Source organism: Myotis brandtii, unplaced genomic scaffold (assembly GCF_000412655.1).
Source record: "Myotis brandtii unplaced genomic scaffold, ASM41265v1 scaffold363, whole genome shotgun sequence".
NCBI lineage: Eukaryota > Metazoa > Chordata > Mammalia > Chiroptera > Vespertilionidae > Myotis > Myotis brandtii.
In genome coordinates, this window is record NW_005363938.1 from 1276954 (window position 1) to 1292931 (window position 15978).

At 38.2% G+C, this 15978-nt stretch overlaps 1 protein-coding gene across 2 annotated transcripts in view; it reads right to left on the reverse strand.

Moving 5' to 3' along the window:
* Positions 1-15978, reverse strand: part of PARN (poly(A)-specific ribonuclease) — a 161607-nt gene that overhangs the window by 34346 nt on the left and 111283 nt on the right. For both annotated transcript variants that reach the window (XM_005871979.2, XM_005871978.2), the window contains one exon: positions 8088-8274. In XM_005871979.2, coding sequence (XP_005872041.1) covers positions 8088-8274 — 187 coding nt within the window. The remainder of the gene's footprint in view (positions 1-8087; positions 8275-15978) is intronic.

The following is a 15978-nucleotide window of genomic DNA, read 5'->3' on the forward strand; positions in this document are numbered from 1 at the left end:
CACAAATTTTTGTGCACCGGGCCTCTAGTATATATATATTTAAAAATCCATGCATAGACACTTTTGGAAGGTGCTAGCATGAAAACCAATTATTTATTCTGAAACTGTTTTTTAAAAGGTGTGTTGGGATAGAGATTAAAGAATGTATTCTGCTTTTTCTAGATGAACTATATCTTCAGATAACTGAATAAATTTTATATATATATAAAATCCTCATCCAGGGATATTTTCCCATAGATTTTTAGAAAGAATGGAAGGGAGGGAAGAGGGGGAGGGAGAGAGAAACATCCATGCGAGGAAGACACATCAATTGGTTGCCTCCTGCATGCACCCTGACCTGCAACTAAGGCACGTGCCCTCGAACCCATGATACTTTGGTCTGAGGGTCGATGCTCTAACCACTGAGCTACCGGCTAGGGCAAATTTTACATTTTAAATAAAAGCATTTGGGGTAATAAATTAAGAAGGAACAAACTATAATATTATCATTTTGCAACTCTTAATGAAATAATGAATCTAGCAATTGATCATTAATGGTTACTAAAACTATCAGGTGAAAAGCTAACAGGGAACTTCATATTGAATGAACCAGAATAGCAATATCTGAACCCACTTGATCAATCTTATCACAAAGAGACACAAGTAGATATTTTATGCCACACAAAGTAACACAATAGGAAATACATAAAACCTTCTATGAAATGTTCTTTTTATTAGTTCAATCCTGAATCTGACCAAGTTTATAGATCTAACTACCAGTTCATTGCAAACATAGAAGTCAGGGAACATGTTAAACAAACTTAAATTATGTTCCAGAATATGGGAAATTCTACAGAGCAAACAACCTGGTTTCTTAAATATATTGCAAAAGGATGAGGAATGGAGGAAAGGGAATCCAGAGAGAGGAAATTCACAGATTAAGAGAGAAGTGAGACATGTCAACCAAATATAGTATGTGAACTTGTTTGGAAACTAGAGCTCAAACAAAACAATTATTTCAAAAAAATTGTGAGCAGGAAATCTGAACACTGACTGATATTAAGGAATTAATTTTTATGGTAGTAGTATTCTAGTTTTGTTTTAAAATGCTGCTTATCTTTTTGATACATACATATATAGCCTATGGTTGAAATGATACCCTGTCTATGATTTGTTTCAAAATTATCTGAAGGGGAGAGGGAAAGAGTACTAATGAAATAGAACTGGACACACACTGTTGATACTTTGTGACAGCTAGATGAGAGTTTTGTTATATTATTTTCTCTGCTTTTGTACGCGTTTGAAATATTGTTTTTTGTAATGAAAAATTTTAGTATTCTTTAAGCAGAAATTCAAAAAGGCCTCTCTTCAGCTTCCTAGGATATCACTTTTAAATGAAAAGATACAAGCTCTTCGATGTTTATCTTAGGTGTGTGTTGATTATAGTTAAGACAATAGTCCCCTGTATGGCACGCACCTAAATGCAATCAATCTGCTTGAGTACTTTCTTCCTTCAGGACAGGGCTATCCCAGACCTGGAAAAATTTATGGGGGTGGAAAGAACAGGGCTCTTCAGATCACCCTGGAATCAAATCCAATTCAAGAACTGTTTAATCTCCCTGAGCCTCTATGAAATGGGGATAACCTCTCATCCCTCACAATGTTGCTATGAGCAGCACATGAGATAAAATGTGAAACACCTAGCCCAGAGCAAGCACTCAGGAAACTGACACTTGAGTAGTTATTTATTCATTCATTAATTCACCAACTATCTGAGTACATACTGTGGATCAGACTCTAGGTTAGGTGCTAGAGATATAAAGACTCGGAAAACATGGCACCTGCCTTGAAGGAAAACAGGAAAGTAAATCCATGATTATAGTGGTAATGTATTTAAAGTTCTGGAAGGATAAAATATTTAGATCTAAAATTCTATATCCAGGAACATTATCAATTAGGAAGGTGAAATAGAGGGATTTTTTAGTTTACTAACCATACAATATAAGTGCAAAAAAAAAGAAAAAAAAATAACACACCACTAAGAAAAGAAAATTAGTTCCCTCAAAAAAATCTACACAAAAATGGCTGAGATATTTAGAAGATATTCTCCTTTGGGCAGCAAAGCTTGAATAACATAGGAATATATTTTCTTCTCTGTGGGCCCAAATATGCAGCCTTTCTTCACTAGAGATCTGTATTTATACAATCATAATAATACACGTGCTATATACCTACTGCCATCTCTTGGAATCAACTTCTCAAGAAAGCACAAAAATATAGATACAAAAAAGTAGTAAGTAGTATAAATAACCTAATTTAGTTAACGAAAGTGAGAAGGGGACAGAGAGCAAAGGAAGGTACTATATGTGCTTAATTTTTAATCTTATATAGAAGCAATTAAGATATATTGGTCAAAGTTGGTAAGACTTTTTAGTTAAAGGTAGAGTGAAGCCACCAGAAGAAAATGATAAAGTAGCCGCCACAGGGAAGGAGAACTGGGAATGAGGAGCAAAGATTCCCCTATACCTGTTCATTTTATATTCTCTTGTACTATGCAAACTTTTATAAAATTTTGCATTTATCACTTCAATGGTTTAAAGAGTGTCATGGGAAACACTTTCTCTGCTAAAATATATGTAACCCCCCCACAAGATCTACATTGAATTTGCTAACTCTGCTCAAATTCAAGAAAGATTCTGAGGTCACTAGACTAGATAACTTCTAGAGTATTTTCCAGACTAAAGATCTATCCTAAGATGAATATGCAAATTGTAGGAGGGTCATTTGGTTAATATAAAGATACAGATGTAATAAAATCTGTTCCTAAGCTGTAGAACATGAAGCAAACAAGAACGAAACAATAGGAAATTTCCCCAGAAAAAGGCAGCTGAGAACCAAGAACAGAAGCATTAAAGTTGAATGGAGCCAGGAGGAAGAAGGAAAAAACAAGAGATGGTAAACAGAGCTCCTGAGTGCACTCCTTACTGCTGAGAGGGAGTGAGCTACCACAGGACAAGAGGGCTGGTGCCCATTCTGCAGAAATGCATTCTTAGACAGCATTGGGTGGTGGTGGGTCTGAAGGGGAAAGGCAACCACTCTAAGTCACAGAAGCAGTTAAGCAATTAATGTGTAAATCAGGAACCAACACACAAAGGACAAAAAGGGCTGAGTTCAAGTTTCTTCTGCCACAGTCTAGTGATTTCTGACCGTTTCTTGAAGTCATGTATACAGAAGGTAGGTGGGAATTAAAAGGCTGTACCCATTGAAAGGGTGAATAATCTTTTTCTTATTTAGTGTGCTGACTTTATTATTTAGTGTAGCTTTATATTATTTTTATTTTTTTGTTAATCCTCACCCAAAGATATTTTTTCATTGATTTATAGAGAGAGGGAAAGAGAGAGGGAGACAGAGAGAAACACCGATGTGAGAAAGACCCATCAATTGGTTGCCTCCTGCATGCGCCCCAACCAGGGCTTGGATTGAGCCCGCAACTGAGTACATGCCCTTGACCAGAATTGAACCCCTTCAGTCCAGAGGCTGACACTCTATCCACTGAGCAAAACCGGCTAGGGTTAGTGTAGTTTTAAATGCTTTTATTAGAAAAGAAGAAATGTAATAAAATCAATGAGTTAAGTTCCCCACTTTAAAAAACTAGACAAAGAACAACAAATCCAAAATAAGCGAAGAAATAACAAGAGTATAAATAAATAAAAAATAAGGCAGAAAAACAATAGGCAAAAAGCCCAATAAAGTTAATTTTGATTCTTTGAAAGAATTAATAATCACCTAGCTAGGAAAAAAGAAAAGAGACACAAATTACCAATATCAGGAGTTTTTAAAGGAACATAATTAGAGATCCTACAGATATTAAAATTATAAGGGAATAGCCTAAGCTAATAATTTTATGCTAATGAATTTACCAACCTAAATGAAATAGAATATTCCTTGAAAAACACAGATTCCTAAAAGTGAAAAAAAAAAACAAAACAGAAAATCTAAATAGCCCACATCAATGAAAGAAATTCAATTCATAATAAAAAACCATTCCACAGAGAAACTCTATGTCCAGATATCTCCACCGGTAAACTCAACCAAAAACTTAAGAACTTACTAGTAACTAGTTTTATGAGGTTAGTATAATCCTGATACAAAAACTTGACAAAAATATAAAAGAAAAGGAAATTACAATCTAATATTTCTCATAAATAAAGACATAGAAATCCTATATAATAAAAGGATAATATGCAAATCAAACAGCAGGACAACCGGCCGCTATGACATGCACTGATCACCAGGGGGCAGATGCTCAATGCAGGAATTGACCCCTGGTGGTCAGTGCACTCCCGCAGGGAGAGCGCTGCTCAGCCAGAAGTGGGGCTCACGGCTGGCGAGTGCAGCAGCGGTGGTGGGAGCCTCTCCCACCTCCATGGCAGCGCTAAGGTTGTCTGACTGCAGCTTAGGGCCACTCCCTGCGGGGAGCGGGCCTGAGCCATCAGTGGGACATCCCCTGAGGGCTCCCGGACTGCTAAAGAGCACAGGCCGGGCTGAGGGTCCCCCCCCACCCCATCAGCACACGAATGTTGTGCACCGGGCCTCTAGTACTTAATAAAATATGAGCAAATCAAATCCAGCAACATGTAAAAAGGATAATACATCATGACCAAGTGGATTTCTCCCAGGAATGCAAATTTAATTTAAAAACATCAATGTAATTCAAAATACTGACAAAATAAAGTACAAAAACTATATGATAATTTTAAAAGATACAAAAAGAGCATCTGAAAATATTCGACATCCATTCATGATACAAACTCTTAGCAAACCAGAAATTGAAGGGAACTTCCTCAGTCTGAAAAAGGACTTGTATGGACAACCTAAAAATCATACTTCATGGGGAAACACTTAACTTCCCCTGATACTAGAAATAAGGCAGGGATATCCACTCTCCCACTTCTACTTAACTGTGTACCAGAGGTGCTAGTCAGGAAAAAAGCAGGAAAAAAGAGTGAGACACAAATATTGGAAAAATAAAGCTTGTTACTGGCACATTAACATGATTGTGTATATAAAACTCTGTAGAATATTTAAAAAAAAACTATCAGAAGAAGTAAATTTTAAAAGGTTGCAGGGTATAAGGTTAACATACAACAATTAATTATATTCTATATAGAGGCAGCAAACAACTTGAAAATGAGTGACTTGTTTTAAGAAACTTTCATTTATAATAACATCAATGACATAAAATATTTAGGAAGAATATTAACATAAGACCTCTACAGCAAAACCTAAAAACAGGCCTAATGAAGAAACAGACAAGATGCTTCTAAAATTTATTTGGAATACAAAGGATCTAGAATAGACAAAATAATTTTAAAAAGAAAAACAATGTTGGAGGGTTTATGCTACCTGATTTTAAGTCTTACTATAAAGTCACAGAAATAAGAAAGTGTGGTACTGGCATAAGAATAGACATAAAAATGAATGAAACAGAGGCGTACAAAAATAGACCTAAATACCTAGTCAATTTATTTTAGACAAAAGTGCCAAGTTAATCTAATAAGAAAAGAAAAATCTTTTGAACAAATGTTGCTGAAACAACTGGATACTCATATGTAGAAAATTAACACTGACTCCAATATCACTGCATACACAAAATTAATTTGACATGGATCATGAGTTAAATATTAAAGCTAAAATTATAAACCTTCTAGAAAAAAAACAACAGATAAGAAAATCATTGCAACCTTGGGGAATGCAGAGATATTTTGGACAGGGATAAAACCCACTAATCATAAAAAATATTTTAAACCAGACTTCATCAAAATGATAAATATTTGCTCATCAAAAGACACTGTTAATAAAATGAACTCAAAACTCAAACAAATATATTTGCAATACATATATCTGACAAAGAAGGTATATCCAGATTACATAAAAGAACTCTTACAATAAAAAATAGTAAAAAGACAAACAACCCAATTAGAAAATGGGCAGGACACTGAAAAATCCACCTCAGGAAGAAGATATCTAAATGTCCAACAAGTACACAAAAAGGTGATGAACATCATTAGTCACCAGAGAAATGTAAATTAAAACCATCTTATATCATCTAGAATGGCTAAAATAAGAAAAAACACTAACAGCACTAAATGTTGGCAAGGATATGGAGCAACTGGAACTTTCATACAATACTGGTGGGGAGTATAAAATGGTACGTCCAGTTTGGAGAATTGTTTGGTTGTTCCTATAAAGTTTAACATACATCTAACCTAAGTACCAACAATCCTAGTCTTAGGTATTTACTCAAAAGAAGTGACAACATATGCCACAAATTTATTTTTTACAGAAATGACCACAGCAGCCTTATTTATAATAGTCCCAAACTGGAAACAACCCAAATTTCTACCAACAGGAGAACAGGTAAATGTATATTCATACAGTGGAATACTACTGAACAATAAAAAATAATGAACTACTGATACACATTTTATCAGGGATGAATTTCAAAAACATGTTAAGCAAATGAAGCCAAACACAATACCATATGATTCCATTTTTTTTTTTTACAAATTCCAAGAATAATAAAAATTAATCTATAGCAACAATTTTCAACCAGTGTGCCGCAAGAATTTTTAAAACATGCAATGCCAGACTATTTAGTCAGGAATACTGACCTCTTTTCCCTTAGATTGTCAAATAAAAAAATGACAACAGTCAATACAACAATAGCTGTCCAGTGTGAATGAATAAAAATTATACCTATTTTTTGGTCAAATCAGCAAAAAAAAATACACTTTTTGATGTGCTGCATAATTTTAGTAATTAGTTTATATGTGCCATGAGACAAAAAAAGGTTGAAAATCACTGATCTATAGTGATGGAAATTAGAAGTGGTTGCTTAGGGCTGCTTAAAAGGGGGTACAAGGAAACTTTGAGGGGAGATAAAAATGTTCTATATCCTGCTTAGGGTGGTGGTTACATGGATGTATATAACTGTTAAAACTCTATGCACTAAACATTTCAAATCTGTACATTTTATTTTATGTTAATCATACCTCTCTAAAAAGCCATTTACAAAGTATGGAGAGCAATACAAAATATTAATTGTGATTGCCTCTGGGTAGTGGGATTCTAGCTAATTTTTTCTTTTGCTAATTCACACTTTTATGAATTTTACAATCCTCCTATATAATAAAAGGCTAATATGCAAATTGACCAAACAGTGAAACAACCGGTTGTTATGACGTGCACTGACCACCAGGGGGCAGATGCTCAATGCAGGAGCTGCCCCCTGGTGGTCAGTGCGCTCCCACAGAGGGAGCGCAGCTCAGCCAGAAGCCCTGAGCCAGGCTCACGGCTGGTGAGCGCAGTGGCGGTAGCAGGAGCCTCTCCCACCTCCATGGCAGTGCTAAGGATGTCTGACTGCCCCACGGGGAGGGGGCCTAAGCTGTCAGCTGGGCTCCCAGACTGCGAGAGGGAGCGGACAGGGCTGAGGGACTTCCCTCCTCCCCCTGAGTGCACGAATTTCATGCACCAGGCCTCCAGTTTTCTATAATGAACGTCTCCCACCCCTTTTTTCTATACCTATGTTTTGTAGTTTCACAAAGATGCCAAAATATTACCAGTATTAACTTCTGAAAGTAGGATTATGAAAAGCATTAAAGGAAGTATTTGTCAAGTTCTCGTTTTATAGTCGGCATGTGGTACAGATGCCTATGTAGGATCTGAAGGGAATTCAGGAGCTCAGGCAGAGGAACATGGCATACTGAGAAGAGGAAGGGATCAGACACAACAGAGTTCAACTCTGTACCTGGCTCTCTCACTGAAACTGGTGGGCAAGTCAAGGAGCCTATTTCCTCAATCTCTAAAATAGGAATAAGATGTATCCTGTCTGCCTCAAAAGGGTTTTCTGTGAGTGAACCAGCTGTGGTCGATAAAGCACAGAAAGAATTAAGGTAGTAGAAACTTCTGATATTATGGGAAAAGTTTTTTTTTTTTTAAAGTCCTTTCTCAAAAGTCAGATTTATTACTTACAGTCCTGTAGGAAGCAAGAAAAAAGATATTGCTAGAATAACTGTGCTTCTAAATCAATAGCCAATGATTCTTACCTATTGGTGTGGTAATAGTGATTCTGCAGAGCACAGGATATACACTGATTTAACCGCTTTCTCTCAATCTCCTTCCAACTATCTTCTGGCCACTTTCTCTTGATCTGCTTCTCCTCGTGTTTTTTCCCCACATATTCAGCATAGGTCTGAATACGATAGCTTTCTGCATATTTGCTGGTATTGACAGCTACAAGAAAAAGAAAAAAAATCATTATGAAAGAGCCTGACCTAGCCCCGAGGTGTCACTGAGGTAGTCAAAGGAGCCCTGGATTCAGGTCTGAGCTCAGACACCAGCTCTGACACTGAGAAGCCAGGTGGCCTTGGGAATATTCCTTGGGCTCGCCAAGTCTGAGTTTCCTCATCTGGAGAAAAGAGAGAGTCATTACTCCACAGCCTCACCCACAGTGTGAAAGTGCTCTGTAAACATAAAGAACTGTCATGCTGTAAGTAAAAGATTAATTTTCAAAATATTTGCAGGTAACACTGCTGCTTAAAAATTATTCATTTCCAGAGTAAGAAAATGAAAACAACAATAAAACAAAACTACTAAGAGAAAACTGTAAACCCTCATTTATTTTGTTAAAAATAAAAATGGCAATAAAAGCAATCCTCACTGTCAAATACTGAAGTTCTACCATATGTGTGTGTCCAGTGTTTTGCATACATGATGTCTAATCTTCACAATACATTTACAAGGGAGGAACTGCTTTTGCTGATGAGAAAGCAGGGGCACAGAAGTCAGGTGATTTACTGCAGACCTCACCACGAGTGAGCGGCAGCGATGGGATGCAAAACCAGGTTACTTTGACCCTAAAGCCAGGGGCCTTTTTGCTGCTCTGCACCTCACTTCGGACTCTGCAAATACAAGAGATCCCCACAATGCCTAAGACATGCCTCTTCTCCTTCCGCTTTTAAAGACTGCTAATTCTCTGTAATGTGCCTCTGGCTGGCAGGAATACTTGAAAGCTGGATGGAGCTTATTCCCTCCTTGGTGTTAATGCTTAACTAAGGCCAGGTCAGTTTTGTTGCAATCCTTTGCTGTGTCCTCCTCAGAGGCCGGTGGGATGGAAAATGCTGGTGGAGTGGGAGTGAGGACCCATGGAAGGCCTGTGGGTGGATAGGCACCCACTTGCTGATTCTGGCTCATGCATTTTGAGCATATACTCTCCTAGCCCACTCTCACTGCCAACAGTTATTTCACACACTGGCAGTGAGACAGTAAGTGCCTGGCCTTGCTGACTTGGTATCTGGACAGCTGAAAAAGCACCTTACTGTTTGACAGAGAATCCATATACCCAGTTCTAGCAAAGTTCTTGGTACAGAGTACTTCTCAATAAATATTACGTGAATGAGTGCAGGCAGAATGCAGCAACTGGTGATAAGCATGCAGTATTTGAAAACATCAGAACTGGACAAAGGACTCAATTATATTAGGGACCTGAAATCAGAGGGAAAGACAACTGTGTGAGAGGCAGATGTTCCACATATCCTACACTTGACACTTAATCTTCATTCCAAGTGGGCCAGATTTGCCTAAAACTTCTCAGCACAATAGTGGATTACAGAATGTCATGCCCTTAATGTTTAGCTACTTAAAGAGCAAAATAAAACTACAGAAAAGAAAAAAAAACAATTCTGTAAGAAACACAAATTTTACTAAGAAGTTTGCTGTAATTTTCAAACATTCACTCTAGAGTTAAAGAGAAATAAAAAGAAAAAAGAACCATGAGGGTATTAAGGAACTTTCATAGTATACAGTCTCCCAAAGAAGTAAAGTAGTTACTGAAATGTGAGCTGAAAATAGTGTGCTCTGACTCACTCACAAGGAGATAAACAGGCATCAAATTCTGGAGACATGCTATTGACCAAAGTCACTCATATCAATCAGAGAACCACAGAAATAGGATCCTTTCTTGAAAACCTTATTCCTCGTGACAGTTACTTTTTTCCTACTTTCAGTGGCCACATTTCTGACTTTTCCCCTCATTTATCTAACCACCCAATAATTTCCATATAAACAAACACCATCCATCTATGCTTCCATCCAGTAATTGCTCTCTGTCTGTCCAGGGACTATGCTAGGTATTTGATAAAAAAGACATAATCTCCATCCCCTTAAACTCACCCTGTCACATGCAAGCTTTATGTAGAATTGATTTCCCTATATACCTGAGACTACCTACTAAAACAGGTTAACCTACCAAAATGATACATAGAGAACCCATAGAGTCTACCATCATTATTCTGTACTGACTGTTGGTAAATGAACACTTCCTGGATTTTCCTCTTTAAGTTTCATTCCTATATCCAGCATGTTCATTTTGCAAATGTCCCCAAAAGGGATGACATCTGCAATAATCCCTCTCTCGAAATTAACTTGGACTACACCAAGTAAAAGAGTAGGCCTGAGTCAGTATTCCCCATGAAAGCAAAGGTGATGACTGGATCACAAAGTAGCCAAAATGACCTGTTTAATAGTGTCCAATTGTTTCCAATAATTTCACCCTCAGTGCCATGGACAAATGTTACAAACAACCCTCTAACCTCAGAAGGGGAATTTATTTGAGCACATTTGGAATTAGGATTGCTTAAAAGGGAAAACAAATAACAATCCACTTTTCACTCCTGGCCTTCACATGGCAATAATTTACCAGCATTCCTTCAAGTCCCAGCAGCTTTGCAGCTCTCGGCCTTTAATCTGGAAGCTAAGTTCTGGCTCAAAGCCACCCTTCTAATGGATGAATCAGCAAAATGAATTGGCTGTCAGCTGTGTCCTCCAGTGATTCCAGCTTGCCTGTCAGAAGCAGCGTGTAGTCAGCTGCTTGGCAACACTAACCTTTTCCAAATTTGTCAGGGAAATGATTCCAGGCCATCTTTTGGTCGTGCCACTTGGTTAAACCCACTGGGGAACTAACGCTGAGAGTCCTCCCTGTTTCCTTATAGGTGAGTGAGAGCAGTTCCTCCCACATAATAGTCTCATCCACTCACAGCTTCACTGTACTAAGTCCACTGTCTCTTGACACTCTGCACACATTTTAGCATTTAATCTTCACAATAACCCCACAAGGAAGGGAGGTTCTAGTCATCACACAGATACTGAGACAGAGCATCAGGGAAGCTAAGCAGCTTGCCTAAGATCTTGTAGAAGAGCAATAAAGCTGGTTTGGAACCAAGACGGGTCTTTTTTTTTTTTAAATGTAATATTGCCACAGGTCTGACATATATTTGTGTGCATTTATGTATTTATTTAGATGAACAATTATTTTGTAAAATGATTCTTTTAGAAGTTTTAAAGATTTAAAATGTTTAGATTTTTTTCTTTCTAAAAATTAAGAACTTTCCATTACTGTCAAGCTAAATCTAAGTTGATAGATACATTATGTTTAAGGACAAGAAGACTTACCACCAGATGTAGATTCCTTCCTAAGTTGATCTATAGATTTAATGTAACTGCAGTAAAAAAAAAAAAAAAAAAAAAAAAAAACCCACATTTTAATAGAACATTGGAAAAAGATTAAATGAAATGAGAAACAAATCTGAGCAGAAAACAGAGCAGTGGTAGCCAACAGCAGAAGGAGGTCAACTACCAAGGAGATGAGGGAATTTCGGGGTGATGGAACTGCCCTAATATGTTGAGTGTGGTGGTGATTACACTTGTTGAAATGCAGAATTGTTCAACAAAGAGGGTACTTTTATTGTATATAAGTTATACCTCAATTATTCTGTGGAATTAGAATGGTTGATTCCAAAATTTAAATGGAAGAACAGGCCAACAATAACCCAGACATTTCTGAAGAAGAAAAGAAAGGGGGACTTGCCTGGGTAGCCAAACAAGCTTCTTGTAAAGCTACAGTAATTAGGCAGTGTAGTTCAAAGACAAACAAAGTGACCAATGGCATAGAGGGGCCTAGAAACAGACTTATGCATCTGTCAAAGTTTGCTTTTGGACAGAGACAGCATGACAGAGAGTGTGGAAAAGGAAATTGGAAAAATTGTTTATCCATAGGAAAAAAATGAAATTGAATTCTTACTCACACTATGCCAAAAAATCAACTCCAGATGGATGAAATACTTAAATGTTAAAAGCAAACTTGAAAAGAAAATATAAGTAAATATCTTTCTGAGCTTGAAGTAGGAAAGAATTTATGAAGATACAAAGTGTTAAGCATAAGAAAGATAATAAATTTGGCTACCTTAATAGGAAAACTTTTGTGCATTAGAAGACACTTTAAAGAGAGTGAAGACAATCTACAAAATGGAAGAAGATATTTGTAACATATGCAACTAATGGAGTTGAGCACCAGCATACATAAAGACACCTACACATCAGTAAGAAAGCGCCCAACAGAAAAATGGGCAAAAGACATGAAAAGCATGCATAGCCATTTCACAGAAAAGAAAGCATATGACAATAATTATATCAAGAAATGTTCAACCTCAGGAAACAAGATAACATGTTGTAGATTTGTAGTGGGAGGGAGAGAGCGAAAGGGAACGGGGAGGAGAAGGAGGGGTGGATGAATACAGGTGGGGAGAGAGATGAAAAGAAGTAAAACAAAAGGAAAAACAAGAAAATGATCAGCACAACATTTGGAAGAGTGGTTGCCCCTGGCAGGGAATCAGGAGGATGGGGTAGGGTAGGAACAACAGGTAGATGTAATTTATTGGCAATATGTTAGTTCTTTAGTTGAGTGGTGGTTTCCTAGATGTTCATTACATCTCAACCAAACAAATTGTTTAGGTTTCTGTTGTCTACCTTGTCCAATTAAGGGCCATTTCCAATACAGACTGTCCAAGTATGAAGGTCTATGAAAGACCAGGTTAGTTATTTCAGTGTCAATGTCTTCTGTGGTACGCAGCTGCCCCTGAATGGTCCAGGTAGTGTAAATGAGCACTGCTGTTGAAATGCCAGACTTCTCACACCTTCCCCGGGAAGCTAAGGTCATCTGTACACAGCCAGTTTATCAGACAGCTAAAACCAGTTCATGGTAGCAAATGCTGGGAGTAGGGTGGGGGAGCATTTAGAAAAATGCAGGACACACCAATATGTCTGCATTTTTTTACAACAGCTATCCTCAACCAACATCCTGTTCTCAATTTCTAAGGGGATTACCTATATTCTTATTAATCCAATGTCTACAAGAAAGAGAAATATTTATCGGATACATACTCTGCCAGGCACAGAAAATCCTGTAAATATCATCTTGACTTTATAGACAAGGAAACTGAGGTTCAGAAGAAGTGACTAGCCCAAGGTCCCAAAGATTATAAGTGGTTGGGCTGGGATGCAAACCAAAGCCTACATTCTTCTCATGACACGACGTGCACTGGAAGGGTCCCGGATCATATCATTTAGAGTTAACACAGGCATATATACCTGTCTGCAAAATGATCAGAGCCTTTCCATCTCTCCACACAACAGTTAGAGAAGGAATCTACCTGGTATAATAATCCACCACCAGAAGTGACATGTGCCAGCTTTGCAGACCCAAACCCTACTCCCCATACACCAACATGGGCTTTCATGCTCAACGGTGTCTGCTTCAGATGCCCATTAAGACAACCTCCTCACTTCTCTTACAGCATCTGGCCTGGCCCTGCACTACTTTACTGTCTGTCATTCCAGGTTTTCACACCATGCCAGCATGACACCAAATGTTTTGTGTTTGCTTGTTTATTTAAATATGAACATAATGGATACAATGTATTCTCATGTCCCATAAAATTTTAATCAGATTTTGGTTTTCAACAGCATGACCACTTTTCCACTTTTATCAGATAGGGAATGAAGGGTTTTATTTTGAATTCTACAAAGGAGCAAACTTTAAAATCTTTAAAGAAAGGAGTTAAGGCGAAACAAAACAAAACCACACCAACCTAATGGTCACTATGAACATTTTCCTCTATTCAAAAACCTGACTCAGGATGTATTTCTCCTCAACCCATGCACAAGTCTCAGCAGACACTGAGGTGCAGGCAGGAATGGGCAATCTAATAGGAGCATGATGAAATATAGGTATTCCCAAATGTGCCAATAGGCAAAAGTGGCCAGGCCAGCCCAGAAAATGAGACCCTATGTTTTACCCTGTGCAGTCCATCCTTTCCCTACTGACAACATCCACTCTCTTCTGTAGAAAACCCTCAGAGTCTTCTAGATAAAGTCCCAACTTGCTAGTATACTATGCAGGGCCCTCAGTAATTACTTAGCCCTCACCTCAGCTCTTACTCTTTCCCCACATTTACCCAACAGGCCCAGTCGCCCTTTGAGGAAGGGACCATGCTTTATTCATCTGTGTAGTGTCTGGGCTCTCCCAAGGTTTTTGGTGGGAAGATTATGGAAGGAAAGGGGGGGAAGAAACACAGCTTTTATATATGTTGGCAGCCTGTTCCTACTCAAGAGAAAAAAGTCAGAACTAGGATACATAGTCACAAAATATTCAGTTAAAAATCCCTGATCTAGTGGATGAAGAGCCCTGACTGGCAACAAGAGGAGGTGACTCTGATGCTAAAGAGCCGATTCCCTTGATTCCCTTGTGCAGTAACAGTCCCTACACATCACCACACCTGAGCCCGCAGTGATAAGGCCAATGGACTTGCCTCGGGTACAAGATGAGGATCACGGCTTGTGATTCCTTGTCCTTGTACTTCCTTCATCCTGTGTGTACTTCTCCAACAAATGGTAATTTTTTAAAAAGTACTGAGCCTGAAAGAGTGAAAACTAAGGCAATGAAAGAGATCCAAGCCCCATAAAGGGGACAGATGGAAACAATGAAGTAAGAAGCCGAGGCAACTTGATTCATTCATCTCTGCTTTCCCAAGGTATCCACTATAGCACTGATTCTGAGGAGGCACCCAAAAAGGAAATGAATTAAGGAAAAGGAAGCAGACCATGCTTCCAAATATGTGAAGTGCAGAGCATGCTAGCAAGAGAAGCTAGGTGTTTACAAACACCTTCCACACACACCCCTCACTGGTTCCTTACCACAGTAAAGGTGGGTGTTATTGCCAAAACCAGTTTGGCTCAGTGGATAGAGCATCAGCCTGCGGACTGAAAGGTCCCAGGTTCGATTCCGGTCAAGGGCATGTACCTTGGTTGCGGGCACATCCCCAGTAGGAGGTGTGCAAGAGGCAGCTGGTCGATGTTTCTCTCTCATCGATGTTTCTAACTCTCTATCCCTCTCCCTTCCTCTCTGTAAAAAATCAATAAAATATATTTTTAAAAAAATAAAAAATAAATAAAATTTAAAAAAAGGTGGGTGTTATTGACAAGGCTGAGAGAACACTCAACTAGCACCCAATGAGAAGTGGCAGAGTAGGGAAGGGTGTAATACTGGTTCTGCCACCTACAAGTCATGCCTATGACTCTGTGTTCTCTCCACATCATGTCCCTCGATTAAAGGAAGACAGGCACTCATTTTAATCACTGTCCAACACCTCATTCTACCCCACAGTTCTCTAATTAAGGTCAAAGAAGTAGCAAAGAAAACACTCTTTATAAACTGGACAAAGGCTGACATATAGATATAGTGACATTTACTTGAAGCCTATAATATAAAAAAGGGAGGTAAGAGAACAAAGTAGGAGAACCAAAGGTTCTGAGGCCCCAAAGACCTGGGTTCAAATCCTGCCCAAATCTTGAACTTGCCTGAGGCAAGTCATCTGCCTTCCTGGGCTTCTGTTTCTTTATCCATAAAATGAGTATATCTACCTATTTTATAAGAAAGAGCAGAGAATATGTATGCAAAGCTTCTAGCATAAGACTGGCACATAGTAGATGCCTAATTAATGAGACTACTGCTGTTAAATCACAAAACATAATTCCAACAAACAGCACTATGCCCAAGCCAATATAAGACATTCTACAGGGACACAGACTCAGTGAGCTGTAACT